The sequence below is a fragment of the Syzygium oleosum genome, unplaced genomic scaffold, assembly GCF_021117445.2.
Source record: "Syzygium oleosum isolate NSW1041296 unplaced genomic scaffold, Sole_v2.1 Sole_v2.52, whole genome shotgun sequence".
NCBI classification, from domain to species: Eukaryota; Viridiplantae; Streptophyta; class Magnoliopsida; order Myrtales; family Myrtaceae; genus Syzygium; species Syzygium oleosum.
This window is the reverse complement of record NW_026607536.1, coordinates 1,153,142-1,168,044: the sequence shown is the minus strand read 5'-3', so window position 1 is coordinate 1,168,044 and position 14,903 is coordinate 1,153,142. Positions and strand designations below refer to the sequence as shown.

Sequence of the window (14,903 nt, the reverse complement as noted above, 5' to 3'; positions counted from 1 at the left end):
AAGATGCTTCTTGTGTTTCCTCTACTAAAAATTCATACTCAGCTAATTTTGTCCATCTTCTTTTCGTCCTCCCGCACGTTCATTGTTGCAAATAGCTCAAAAAGGACGTTGACTCCTAAGATGATTATCATCAACATTCAAGTCTTTGACCAGGATTGCCAATCCTATTCCTTAAAAAGTGCAGAATGTGCGAAATGAGACAAATAGACCAGAAATAACACAAGAAGAAGTCAAATGAAGCGAGGAAAAGACAATCGGGGTCTGTAATTGTGAGAAAACATTGTGTACACAAGCAATGCCACGTCATGGTTACACTAGCTCATTCAATGAGCGACACATGTCGCTTTTGGGTCCAGCTGTCAAAAATTGGCAAAGTCTCTCCCCTCTTTCTTCACGATCTCTCTCTCAAGTGAGGCCGCGGCGAAGGCGGCCATGGCCTCACCGGTGGCAATGGCCTCACCAGCGACTGGCAAGGCCGCCTTCACTCACGGCTTGCAGGCCATCGTGAGGCTCGCTTCACCCAAATCTGGGTAAGGCGGGCTCGCCCATGACTGCTAGTGCCTTGCCCGCATCTGAGCGAGGCCGAACGAGAGCTTCGCGACCCTGGTGGCATCTTTTTCTAAAGGCTCGGCCATAGCTCAATCGAGATCTAGAGAAGGAGTTGCTCCGCCATGGCTTAGCCGAGATCTAAAGAAGGCTTGGCCGTGGCTTGGCCGAGATATGGAGGAGGAGTTGCTTGGACTTGGCTCGGTCAAGACATCTGAAGAAGGTTTGGCCATGCCTAATGTCCGGCGAACTCCGGCAACCCTCGCCGGCGAACCACATCGCCACCCCCACCTTGTCCGTTGTCTCCGCCGCCGCCTCTGTTTCATATTTTCATATCGCCCCTTATCTCTCTTATAAGTTTTCGTTGTAAGTCGAGAGGGAGAGACAATAGAGAGTGTGAGTCAGGTGTGGGAGAGAGAGACCATGAAGAGAGAGGGAAGAGTCTTTGCCAATTTATGACAGGTGGGCCTAAGAGCGACATGTGTCGCCCACTAAATGAGCTAGTGTGGTGTAAATATGAGATGGCAACATTTGTGTAAACAATATTTGCCAACTGCTGATGGATTTATCTTGTAAAAATTATTCAAGAAAATAGGTTATGACACTTCATATGTATTCGGGAAATCATCCAAGTTCATTACAAACCCTAGAAATGGTTGCTGGTGAACTACACAGTAGAGAATTCGCACCTTCTTCCCACTTTTTCTTTATTGAAAAATGAAGATAAATGTAGCAATGGACATTCCACCTGGCAAAAGATAAAATATTAAATGATGGAATGAGTATAAAGTGATAATTACGTATTTAAAGATGGATCAATCACATACCAACTCACATTCGATAATTCAACTTTCAAGACGTCCATCACCAACGACCAGAACATATTTAAAGTTCTTATTGTTAACGCGGATGGCTTCCTCTTATCCTATTTTATAGCTAAGAATGAAGGAATTTAGAAAATTTTCATGTACCAAAATTGTCCTGATTTTTTTCTTCTTTTCATGTATCAAAACTGACCCGAACATAGTTACATGGGCTTGCAATATACGATACAGATTTCTTATGATTGATTTTGCATGGTCACGAGCGAGAGTCAAAATAGTAACTCCATACACTTCTCACGTATCCTTTGTTTATACTATTTGACTTGATTTTCATAAAATTATGTTTTAATCGAAGAACTGTCTGAATTGACTTTTATCTTTTTATTTTTTTATTTAAATCTCGAGATTCATGTATTTTGACTTTGCTTTAATTTGAAACTACTAAAACTTTCACAAGACGCAGCTCTTGACACAAATATTCACATATAATTGTGTCATATTCTTCAAAATACTTTAATAAGATTTTAAATCTTGACGGTAAATAACCTTTTTCCTTTTCCATAAGTCCAAACAATCAAGTCCTTTAAGTTTAACTTGTCTTCTAAAAATAATGACTTCGTGTTTTATTTTTATTACTAAGAGATTTCGCTCATCAATTAATGCAATATCATTAGTTTACATTAATGTATGTAGGTATAGATGTAATGAAATCATTTTTCCAGTTATTTCATTCTTTCCGGCAAAGAGAGAATTATTTTAATTTCAAAATTATGCTCTGACTCCCCTTTTATAAAATATTTTGTAGTCCTAAGACCTTCTGTCAAGATCTGCTCCAGTAGATGGATCCCACTTGTTAGAATTTTGAAAAGGGCACCATTTTTTCCAATCCTCCTTCTTAGCTCTGTAACTTTTGTGTTTTGTTCGTACTATTTCTTGTGGGGCCCAACATTTGTGTTACAACTCTACAAAATGATATTTTTTAGGAAAAACCACCAAAACCCCAACTTTCCCACTGTGACATATTTACTCGAACTTTTTTTGACACCAAAACCCCAAACTTTGTTATTTGTGACACATTTACCTCGATATACATTGTCCATGGGCATTTTCGTCTTTTTAGCTTTTTCTTTTCTTTTACTTTTTTTTTCTTTCCACGAGGCTCGCCTCGCTCGCCCAGGCGAGGGCGAGGCTGCTATACCCCGGGGGCGCCCCGGGGGGAGGGCGGCCCCCCGGGGGGGCGTCGCGCCGGCCCCCCCCCCGCGGCGACCCGCCGAGCTCGCCCCCGCCCAAAAAAAAACTAATGCAAAAATGATACCCTTTTTTTTTTTTTTTATTCAACCCTTTTTATTTTGTTTCTTTTTTTCCCTTGCGGGTCCCACTTTCCTTATTTTTCTTTATTTCCACACTTGTCTATGCTCTTAGCTCTTGCAAACCTTCTTTGTTTTCTTTCTTGCAGGTCATTCTCTTCTTTATACACCTCCCTACTCCTCAAGTCGGAAGGCATTGAGAAAAGGTTGTCTTGCGTTCACTCTAATAAAGATCAAACTCACAAAGACAAGGTAAACATCCATTGGCAACCCCAACAAGCCCCACAAAAAGATCGTCCTCCATATCGTCGCCGGCCACGGACCAACCGCCTTGGGCTATCAAGTTCTCGAGATGGATGTCCAATTGTCGCATCGTCAGCTTGTCCCGAGACGACAAGCTAGACATGTTTAGCGAGTTCTCAAGCCAAAACAATTACATCAACTACACGATCCTCATGCCCTGCCACACTAGACAACTAGCCGATGGCAGAGTCGATGGTGACGAGCACATCCTCAGATTCCGAACGGGATGCTTCAAGGGGGTACAAATCCACCCAGTTTAGCTCCGAAATGCAACGGCTGGGTGACAAGGGTGGCTGAGGGAATGGTGGGGCAAAGATGGACCACGGCTTGTCCCTGATGAGGCTCTTAAGGAGCCAAACTGGGGATTTCAACCCCACACGGTGGCAGTTCGAAAGCAAAGGAAGTATGGAATTAGGAATACATATTGGCAAAAAGACCAGGGGGATGCTAATAATGGTGGAATGAACATGGAGGATTTCATAGGAAATCCTTGGAAGCTTCTCACTTGGAAGTTCGAGGTTCCATAAGGTGTTCTTAGATTTCAAAGTTCAAGAAAAGGCTGCATGTGGCAGAGAAAAGGGGCTCGTTGGGGAGGTCAATATTAAGCCCAATGCTTGTGTCAGCGAAAGTGTGGAGGACAACGAGGTTGGCATCATAGATTTCCAACTTCTCAATGCCCTGTGAATCGAGGAGTAGGGAGGCATTGAAAGAAGAGAATGGTCTACACGAGTGTTGTGACCTCCCCGCGGTGGCTAAAGCCCCCAAAGGTTTGAGGCTAATGGATTATTAAGTCTAAACTAGGACTTAACTTGAGCTCTCCCAAACTCGTACCAAATCGTGACTTAAGATTCAAGTTATTAACATGTAAATCATTTTTATCTAGGAATCACTACTAATCAGTTTAGGGTGGGTCAATTAGAAACCCAAGTAAGGCGACGAAAGAATCGCCTTACTCCTACAAACCAGAGATTCTAAGAGTTCCGGGACTTAATTACACTAGTTACACAACTAGTGCTCTTTCGGTACCTAACCTCGCTTAAACACCACCTAAAGTGTTCGTGCAGTCTTCCTATCAATTGTGAATCCTAGGGTTTTAGTCCTAACCAGTCTAAGGAAACAACAATCAATACATCAGAAGTGCGCAAACAACGGCATAACAAGCCTCCAAACATCCACCTATAAGACTAAATTAAACACGCAATTCAAATATGCAAACCAAACAACGTGCGATCAAGCATGTCATTAATCACACAAAAAGGGCAAGAAAAGGCAATTTCCTTAGCCGATTACTAATTTTCCATTATTTTTTAATATTAAAATAATAATATAAACGGACCAGGGTCAGGACCGACCCGGGCACGCCGACTCAGGTCTATCGCTGGACCGGGCTCACCGACCAAAATTAAAAAAAAAACGACAGGCCTAGCCCAAGACCTAATTCTATTATCTCAGCCCAGCCCATCGGAGAAAAGAAAGAAAAACGAGAAAAAAAAAAACCGGGTCCAGCTCGTCGCCCGACTCCGCTCTCGCCTTGCCCGCAGACCCAACTCCCTCTCGACATTCCCTGTGCCTCTCGGGAGTTTGACAAAGGCAGTGTCGCCTCGGCCACCACCTGGCCAGACGTCTGGCCAGGCACAGCCGCCGACCGAGACTCGGCTTGGCCACCTCAGGCCCAAAGCTTGGCCGAGGCTCGACTCGGCCAAACCTGGCCACTTCAAACTCCATGCCTAGCCTTAACACGGCCACTCCGACGACGACACCGCCACCTAGGCCGTCGTTCCTCCGCCGACCCCGACACTGCCGGCCAAAACGAAAAGGATAAAACTGGATATGGTTTCGGCATTTCAACAAATAAGTAACGGGCGCTTCAAAAACGATAGATCCTCAGCTCAACGGAGATTCAAATCCGAGCCAAGACTCTCAACACGCAATGTACACGGATGCCAAAACAGAACATAAGGGCGACGTGGGCCAGAGCTCACGCAAGTCGGACGGCTTTGAGCTCCGGCCCGAGACGCCCAAAACAGGGCAAAAACAAGGGCCTAAAACAGGGGTGCTGGCCGGAGCTCGGGCGAGACTCAACCGTGGTCCCTACCTAGCTTGGCGACAACGACCGGAAGACGATCTCAATGAATCGAGCAATAGCCGACCGTCTTAGTGCCGCCAAGCCGAGATCCTCAGGAAAACGACCCGAAAATCAAACAACGACAAAACACAGGCGAACCCAAACGAGCCGAGGCTTGGTGCGAGAAAAAGGGCGACGTCCAGGGTTTGACGGCCACAGAGTGGATGCGGCGGTTGCCGAAGGAGCTCCCTCACTCTCTGTCTCGTTAGATCTCGCTCTCATGGCCTCACTCTCTCCTCTGTTTTTCCTTTCCAAAACCAGATGGATGCCTTATGCACCCTCACATGGAGTCTGCTGTTTGTTCCTGGAGACAAGGTACATGATTTAGCAATGCTTTAGAAATAGTTGAACTCTTTATACACTCGTAATTTTTTTACCATTGTTTCCTATAGCAGCTTTAATAGGATTTTCCAACTGTATATTGATTTGCAATTTATTGTGTCACGGTGGTTTACATTTCTTCACTGAGAAGATCTCATAAATTTATAATTGATTTTCACTGCAGTTTCCTTTTATTGGCTTGTTTTACTTGCTTTGTCCAAATTAGTGAACCGCTAACTCCATGCAAATGTATGCACCTTCTTTGGTTACAGAGGAAGTTTCTTCTCCTTATTTAAAAAGGGCAGCACATCGGTGAAGCTCCCACTATGCATGGTGTCTGGGGAATGGTCAGACCACTTTGGGTCTAACGTACATAGCCTTACCTTGCAATTTTTGCAAGAGGCTGTTTCTGTGACTCGAACCCATGACCTCCAGGTTACACGGTGACAACTTTATCGTTTGCACCAAGGCTCTGCGTCATTTCTCATAAATCAGTTTGTTCCTCTGTATTCAAATGTATAAAAAAAATAGGTAGAACAGCAGCATAATCTACCAGAAACATCCATTCATAGATCCCAACAAGCTTGAAATAAGTAGGAAATTCAATGAAAAAGTTGCTTCCTTTATTTCGCAAATATAATCATACATAGCGCTGATTTCCATTCAGAGCAATCAGAAATAAAGGGACATCATAGAATTATACCATGCCTCAAGGTACATCCACTGATATCTTTCAAGGTCAAATACTATATCTCACTCATGGAAGCTTGGCTGTAGTTTCTGCTCTGCTAACTGATGGTGATGAATGTCTCTCTAGCACCCTTAGCCACAAAGTGCTGCTATTGTAGTTGCAATCTGATTTCAAAAGTAAATAGTAAAAGATCCTTTTTACGGAATGCTATGGCTATGAAGATTAAAGCTGCGCTTTTGGAATTCTAGGTTACCCCAGTTTTGTCACTTTTTCTGGTTTTTCGCTATATTCAGGCCTCGGTTGGCTTAACTGGAGATTTATTGGTGAATGTGAGCCATACACATCACATGTATTGTATGATTTGTGGCAACTGTTTGCTTGAGTCACATCACTTGCCCTGTAAACCTGACACCAAAGCATCATTTTTATTTAGCCAAAATATAGTTTAAATAATGCATAGTCCAACTTATTTTACACCGACTGATACTGCAGCACAACTCAGAGATCGAGATATGCAGACAGATGGCTTGATGTGGCTAAGTTGGTTGTGACTCCCAGAGGTTTTCTTTGGCTGTAAGTCGCATAGGGTTATGGATGAAATTAGGCGTTCATTAGATTTTTTTTTTTTTATGGATAAGATTGTTGTAGTGTATATGTTAGAATTTCCCTTCATGGAATTATTTTATAAGATGGAAAAGTTCTTTGCTCTCTAATTAGTACCTTGTATTGTGGTTCTGTGTTTTCGTGGCCAGTGAGATCCACCTTCATATGCAGCTCTCTATTTTCCTGATGCATGAGAGCTCCCTGAAATAAATTGAATTAGTGCTACTTGATGTGAAATCGGTGGAAAAGAGTTTTTGGGTAGGAGATTTCAAACTTCTGTAAAAACCTGTCTGTTAAGTTCTCTTATTTCTTCGATCAGAATTTGATCCTGCATGGGGAAACAATACAGCTATGTAAGTATGCATGCATGTGGTGCAGAATTCAATGGACTTGGAGCCAATAAGGGGTTGAGCAGGGATGCACAAAAAGGAAATTGGTCACACCTTTTTCGCACGAATACCCTTCAAGCTCATTTCCAATTTGTTTTCCAAATCCTGTAGTTCTTTCACACTGAGACCAGATAGTTCTTGTCCCATGAATTGCCTGCATATGTGGAATGAAGAAAAGAAGTCCACATTGTTGACTTTTGGTTTGATGCATTTTCAGACTCGGATTGATTGAAGTACCCTTGAACTTAATTATCCAATAATTACCGTAAGTCTTGTCTTTGAAATCTTGAGTTGGGCATCATCTACTTAGCAATCTGTTATATCTCAGTGCACATTTTGCATCTTGTGATATTGGTGCAAGTTTTCGACCAAAAAAAAAAAAAAGATATTGGTGCAAGTGACAACTTATTTTTTTTTCATATCCTCATTTCAGTAAGAAATGAATTCTCAGGAACGGGGCATTATCCATCTATAGTTTGCACTCTTTCATTTCACGTCAACCTGCGTCCATTCTTCTTAGCACAGTCAAACATTGGTCACATAAGTCTATGCCAGCCTCCTGTTATTCTAGCAAGACCACTAGATGAAACACTTTTGTCGCTGCTCTTAATTCTGTTTTCTTAGGCATAAGAGACGTGCCACTTCAAAAATTTCCCTCAGGCATATGGGATGTTATACCTGTGACATTCTTGCAAATGCTGCAGTTGTTGCTTCAGGCGTGCTACCTCCAGTTGCCAGAACTAGTGAAAATAAACAGGAAATCATTCTTCTTAGTGTGATACAAATGATCACGGGAGCATCTAGATTTAATCATGTAAAAATCCATCTGTCGTATGAATAGAACACTTAAATCGAAGAACCCTTACTAATGCATTGAGGACAGATGACTTTGAATGTAACTAGCACAAATGATGTAGAGTAACTCATATAGGAAAAGGCAACACATGAATGGGACGTGATAATGGGTTGCTAGATGAGTTGCTAGAAGATCAAGACGTATTAGCTAAATGGAGAAATATCTCTTCTGATACAAGAAAGCTAACAAGAATAACTCGAGTGTTACCTTGACTTCTGTAGCTGGATTGAGAAGTTGATATTGTTCCTCTTTTAGCTTTTTGTAACGTTCAACTACAGAAGTCACGCTGTCAAGAACCAAAAAACAGTAAAGTAACATAATACTCGCTGAAAATTATGATGCGTTGTTATATTATTGCTACGGCTACATGCAAACCATAAGAATGCAACATTACAGAGCTGAAGTATTTCTGGAATGTTATGTGGCCTACCAAAAGCTTCTGCCAAGATTTGGTCTTGGAATTCCTACTTTCTTGTCAAAATCCATATTTCTCGTCTGTTCGTCTACTTAATCTATGTTTTTGTCCACAGCTATTAGCAATGATATCTTCTGCAGCTTTACCTTTTCCTTTGGCTAGGTTCATGGGAGAGTTTGACAGCTGAATGCAATGTCAAAGAAAACATTGGATCATGCCGCAGAACATTTTCGACTGCCTAAGTGTCCTAATGAAGAACCAACATGGTCAAACTTTTGATGTCATATTCAATTCATTAAAAAAAAAAATTGGCTTGACATGTGACAACAATTACTAATTACGGACTAACTCGGTTTAGCCGGGCTGGCAGAATGGAAATATGTCGGTCACTCGAGGCGTGGCATCCCATTTATGCAATAAACCTTATATTGTGAATATGTTTACTATTAATTGATCGGTTGGTATCTGTTATGGAGTAATCTCCAAAACTAATATTTGGCCACTAAATCTCCATCTAACAGCTCAATGTTATGTCTAAGGTCGATCAAGCAAGTAAATGGCTTCTCAGCCTCTTGCTTAAAAGAGGCATATTAAAGCACTACACTAGCTGCATGCTCGGCTATAAAAGATCAGCTGCAACGGCAGCTTCTGCACGAATTATGTTGAACTTTTCCAAGCACATTAAAACGCAAGAATTGTTGCTGCACTTGGTCTGTAAGGATGACACACTGACACATAGTGTTCCATAGCAACACCCATGGGCAACCCCTTGCCTAACGCAAAGTAAACTGGATCTCCATGAACGATGAATATGAATATGACCCGTTTATTTAATGATCCGATCTTAAAATGCATCATCACATTAGCTCAGTATAGCATTAGGAATTACCGATTGAAACAATAAAAAAAGATCTGTGATTTTTCAAAAATCACAGACCACAGTCGAAGAACGTAATGAAAAATAATGAAAGAGGAACGTCCTAATGGAACAACTAAGTTGTAAAAAAATATCCATGAGCACTTCAAGATCAACCCTACAACTATTTCATCTTCTGCATGCTTTTTTTAGTTTAGGTTCATCAAACCCTTTGTCATGGCGCTACTTCAGCTTTTTTAAAAGCAGCAAACAACATGCTCCAAAGAACCACCAAGGAGGGACTTAGTTGGAGTCTGTCATTGAACTCATTATCAGAGCTGTGATGCACATGAAACTTACTCTATCTAACAATCTCTCAAGAGAAGACCTTGTGTGTACAAAGCATGATAAAGCAAGACTTAATCATAACACAAGAGGTTATCGAGTTTGCATGCTTTTTCCAGATTTATTAACCATTCTATTCCAGTTAGGAATCAAATACTTATGTTGTATTATGCAGACTAGTGTGAGGTTATTAAGACGTGAAAGGTATATGTTCCTCACATGGATCTGTCATCCTTCTCACAAAATCATGAGTAGTTCTAGGGTTCAATAGCTTACAATGAGTGGACAACATCACTTGATAAGACACAAATTTATAGAGCTGAAATATGATGCAACCGAACGCGACGTACCTTGGAACCAGCACACTTTTGCATGTTTTGACCCATTATTAATGTTTTAAAAAATTATCATCACATTAATATTTTTTTAATTAAATGAAATGACACAAAGAACCGACATAAAGGCAATGACACAAGTTGGTGGTACAGTGTTCTGTGTTCTTACAACTTGATGAAATTGTCCAATTAGTCATTAATCATTTTACGAATGTCAATCAAGTCCTAACTTTTCATTTTTCCGATTTAGTCATAAACATTTGCGCAAAATTCCAATGTAGTCATTCCGATACTACATTGGAATTTCGCGCAAAGGTTAAGGACTAAATTGGAAAAAGAAATTTAGGACTAAAATTACATTCGTACAATAGGTTTAGGATTGGTTAGGCAATTTCCTCCATAAAACTTCAACGCAAAATCTTAAGATATTTATGCTGATTCCTATGGTCAGTAAGTGATGTTAAAAATCCGAAGTTAAACTAGTTATTTCACTTCCATCCATTCAAAAAGAATAAAACTAGTTCAATATGAATTCATTTATCCTTGTACTATTCAAAAGAGAACAAAAAACTGGGTCAATGTGACAGTCCTACACGCCCATACACCCGTCTCCAATACCAGTAGGGCGGTACCGCCACGTCGGATACTTGATGCTAGAACTTATTCTATCATAATGTATTTAATGAAAGTTATGCATCTTTGGGAGGGTTGAACAATACTAAAGATAGTAGAAGTTACATCTTTTATCAATGGTTTAGCATGAAGAAATTCATCGAGGCTGTAAGACAGATGAAAATGGAGAAGCAGTCAGACATGACCATATTTCGAGAGAAGAGCGGAAGGTCTTGGGATTTCAAAGCAATAGGCCTATCTTCTTCCTAAAGTCATTTGGATAAAACCTTGAAAATTAAGAAAACTTTATACGAGTGGATCAATGAAATAGCAGAAAGACAGTTTATTAATGCCATTAAAAAAATGAATGGAAAAGCAGTCAATTTTATGACTCTATGTCAACAGAAGAGCAAAAGGTTTTGGAATTTATAAGAGATAGGATATTCCCGTTGAAAAGTTTATGAATAAGATCAAGAGAGCGGAGAAGATGAGAAAAATTGCACAATCAGCCCTAAATCTATTGAACGAAAACCAATCGATTCTTATACATTTGATTGAACCAATGTAGTTTTAAGCATTTGAGTGACAATACAATCAAGTCCTCTAGGCTAAATCTTGATTGATTTATCTGACGTGATAGTCCAGTCATCGCCGACCATTTGATATGTAATGGCAACGGCCTGACATGAACCTAACACAAACTGATTTTCAATGAAAAGACGCCGTTTTTGCTTAGATAAACGGCGTCGTTTCTTGGAGCCCTCCGGCTGAAGGAACCATTAAACTAAATGTTAATGCAACCACTTGCTATGGTTCTTCTGGCCAAATTGTTTTGGTGGGTATTGCAGTGGTAACTCAAGATGCTAATGGGGAAATAGATGCCTTGGGCAAAGTGTTTCTGCGGGCTCTATCATTCAAGCTGAGTGCAAGACTGGAATTGGGGTTTCTCGAGGGAATTAGGTTCGAGCAGGAGGGATTGATTTGGCGATTTGGAGGCTGATTTCGGGCTATTATACAAGACCAAGAAATGACGCCGTTTATCTAAGCAAAAATGGCGTCGTTTTGTTGAAAAGCAGACCACATCATGCCAACGCCGCTACATTTAGGACTGATAGCTATGACCGGAATGCCGGGAAAAGTGTCAAAAAAATCCTAAACCTTTTGCATCGATGCCAATTTAGTCCTAAACCTTTTTTTTTTGCCAATTCAGTCCTAAACTTTTTGCATTAGTGTCAATTCAGTCCTAAACCTTTTACATTGGTGTCAATTTAATTCTAAACATTTTTTTGGTGCCAATTCGGTCCTAAACATTTTACATTGATGCCAATTCAGTTCTAAACATTTTGCATTTGTGCCAATTTAGTCCTTCGACATGTGAATAGCTATTAGCTGGAAGAACTGAATTGGCACCAATGCAAAAATTTAAGATTGAATTGGCACAATTGCAAAAGATTTAAGACTGAATTGGCACCAAAAAAAGGTTTAGGACTGAATTTGCACCAATTCAAAAGGTTTAGGACTGAATTGAAACCAATGCAAAAGATTTAGGATTGAATTGGCACCAAAAAAAGGTTTAGGACTGAATTGGCACCAATGCAAAAGGTTTAGGACTGAATTAGCACCAAAAAAAAGGTTTAGGACTTTTTTGACACTTTCTTTCCGGAATGCCACAATTAGATCAATCAAGTGAAACTTGGCTGAGAAGACTTGATTGCATTTTCTGTCAAAGGTTTAGCACCACATTGGTTCAGTTAAAAGGTTTAGGACTTTATTGGTTTCCATACAATAAATTTATAACTAATTGTGAAATTTTCCTTTGAAAATGTTACAGGGGATGTTAAGAATTTTGTTACCTATAAGGAGATTGAATCATCATGTCACAAAATGAAGTCAAGACATTAAGCATTCATTGAGCATATGTTCAAGCACGAAGCTTGGATGAATTTAGTTTTCTATGGAGAAGGATCAATATGACGAGAAGGAATAGGATATTTTCGAGAAGCTTAGAGGATCAACATAAGGATTTGTCCACAGTTCTAGATAGATATGGATTGAGCAAATGTGTCACCCTAGATCGATGTCATCAAAGGGTTTTTGAGAAGAGAGATGTATATGCTGTACTGTACATATAAACTACTGTGATCATGTACGACCGAAGTTTTGACTTCCAAAAGTGACTTGATTACCTAGCAGCAGTAAGAAGATATCAAGGTTGTGCTTTAATATGCAAGATGGGCAACTATTGCTTCTATCAATCATATCTTTGGAATTCGAACATTTTTTCCTTTTATCAAGGTTATGTTTCCATGTGTATGATAGATAATTATTGCTTCTATCAATTTTGTTCTAAGAAATAGCAATTGTTTGCAGCTTGTTATAATTTTTGTCATTTCTTGGCAATATGGAATCATTTATGTTTCATGTTTCAATATATAGTCATCTTTGAAGCGTACCTTAAATTCTAAGTACCTCTACCTCTTAAACATTATAGATAAATCTAAATCTGATGATGATTTAGTGCTGTTGATTACATGTCAACATCCAAAAAATACTCCAACATATAATCTAGAATTAGAGAAGGCTCTCACTAACAAAGTGTGCCAAGTACACCCTTAGAAAACAAGTTAAAGTATATGATAATAATAAGAACATATATGGTGATCATTTCTGAAAGGAAAACAATTGACATCAAATAGAAAAAAATTTAACGGCCTTAGTATACTGTCTTGCAAGTAACAAAAATTTATGATGGTAACAGGAATTGTGAATAAAAGTTATGCTTGAAAGTTTCATTCTCTGTTAGATGCATAAGTAAAGATCCGAGATAGTTCGAAAACACACCATAGGAAGAACAATAATATGATTAATATGATTTTTTTTCTCCTTGGTAATGTGATATATTGCTATGTTGGACCCATTAATATATGCTCCTGGACCAAATCTCTATCGTTGATTCAGTTGAAGGCAGGCAATCATTCATAATCAAAGTAAGGAAGCCGATCAAGAAGTGAACCTATAGTCAAAATTAATCTTTGTATATTTATTCCAAGAAGAGAGATCAAAACATCATGCTCTCCTTTTAACTCCGTAGTGCACTAAAACAAATAGTGAACTAAGGGATTCATCGTGGGTGGCAATAATAAAAGAGAATTTTTCCTTACTAAAACCGCTCACCGTAAACACGACTGATGCAATCTAAGGCAAATCATGCAAAGCAAAGCGACAGATTACTTTGGTTTTAGCAATGAATGACATGTCTTTTGAAGGGATACCGAAGGAAGACAGTCTTTTTATGCCAATTGCACCGAAAAGATCCATTCATTTTTCTTCTCGTAAAAAATACGTGAAATTAATAGATATACATGAAAGCACGCAATGATTATTGGCACCATGTTTGCCAGCCAAGCCCTTCTAAAATTTCTCGAGCAAAGAAGCAATCCAACAAAAGACGGGAAGATGTAAAACTGCAAAAATAGAATGAATGTCATCAGGCATATGCAGGTGAAAGCAGGAAACGCAAAATCAACTGAGTTTGCACAATGCAATTACGCTGCCGACAATTGATCTGAAAAGTCCAACTATTAACACCGATTCATCAGCTGAACTGTACTAGGGGAAAAGAAAGGCAGACAAAGAAAAGCTAAGAAAACAAAGATACGAGGGCCAAAACAAGAAAAGAAAGTGTGTATAACAAAATTAAGACTCTCTTAGTGACCAAGATTAGAGCGAGAGAGAGAGAGAGGGAGAGAAGGGGAAGTGATGGTATCTAACCTAGTGCTTGCATATTCATAGAGCTTGCCAGTGCTGGAGAAAATAATGAGCCCGACCTCAGCGTCGCACAGAATCGAGAGCTCTCTCGCTTTCTTGAGCAACCCATTTCTCCGCTTCGAGAATGTTACTTGACGACTTGTCGTATTGTCGATCCTCCTTATCACGATCTTCCCTCTCCCCATCCTGATTACCAGCACCCACCTCTCTAATCCCGGCGACAATAGCTCTAGGGTTTCCTTATCACTCCAATTATCTATCAAATCAACGATGAGTAGAGTAAAAAAAGCAAAGGAAAGAAGCTCTCCGTCACCTATACCCTCAAGAGATCAAGAAAACATACGGGGAAAGAAACCGCTACAAGTGCGAAAAAGCGAACAAGAAAAGTATATTCAAGATCGATAGATACGGTCAATTCTTGAGAAACGAGCGTCACGACACAAACGAATTCAAAGTAACAGCAAGAACAAGCTAGAGGAAGCTTACTCGTTTGGAGGTAAACCCTGGACAGTATCAACGTCGGCTAATTAAGCTTTTTCTGGAAACACTTACGGGGGATTTATAAGTAAACTAAAGTGCAGTGAGAGAGAGAGAAAGAAAGAGGGAG

General features: G+C 39.9%; 2 protein-coding genes and 1 long non-coding RNA gene across 5 annotated transcripts in view; 1 reads left to right on the top strand and 2 right to left on the bottom strand.

The window, feature by feature from the left end:
* LOC115679758 (MADS-box transcription factor 23-like) overlaps positions 1-5,359 on the bottom strand; it is a 25,622-nt gene extending 20,263 nt beyond the window's left edge. For both annotated transcript variants that reach the window (XM_056307264.1, XM_056307266.1), the window contains exon 1: positions 5,215-5,359. In XM_056307264.1, coding sequence (XP_056163239.1) covers positions 5,215-5,327 — 113 coding nt within the window. In that variant the 5' untranslated portion in view covers positions 5,328-5,359. The remainder of the gene's footprint in view (positions 1-5,214) is intronic.
* LOC130136839 (uncharacterized) lies at positions 5,355-7,319 on the top strand. Its single transcript, XR_008815551.1, has 2 exons — positions 5,355-5,420; positions 5,699-7,319. It is a non-coding gene; the product is annotated as an uncharacterized LOC130136839 (long non-coding RNA).
* Positions 6,028-14,903, bottom strand: LOC115679759 (MADS-box transcription factor ANR1-like). 2 transcript variants are annotated; one of them, XM_056307267.1, is made up of 9 exons: positions 14,783-14,903; positions 14,300-14,552; positions 8,173-8,251; positions 7,788-7,849; positions 7,164-7,263; positions 7,007-7,048; positions 6,838-6,921; positions 6,371-6,522; positions 6,028-6,281 (listed from the first exon to the last, which is right to left on the bottom strand). In XM_056307267.1, the coding sequence occupies exons 2-9, from the start codon at positions 14,479-14,481 to the stop codon at positions 6,266-6,268; spliced, it is 717 nt and encodes a 238-aa protein (XP_056163242.1). In that variant the 5' UTR covers positions 14,482-14,552; positions 14,783-14,903; the 3' UTR covers positions 6,028-6,265. The 2 variants fall into 2 exon arrangements, with proteins under 2 accessions (XP_056163242.1, XP_030459318.1); XM_030603458.2 differs by lacking the exons at positions 6,028-6,281; positions 6,371-6,522; positions 6,838-6,921; positions 7,007-7,048 and having other exon boundaries at positions 7,158-7,263.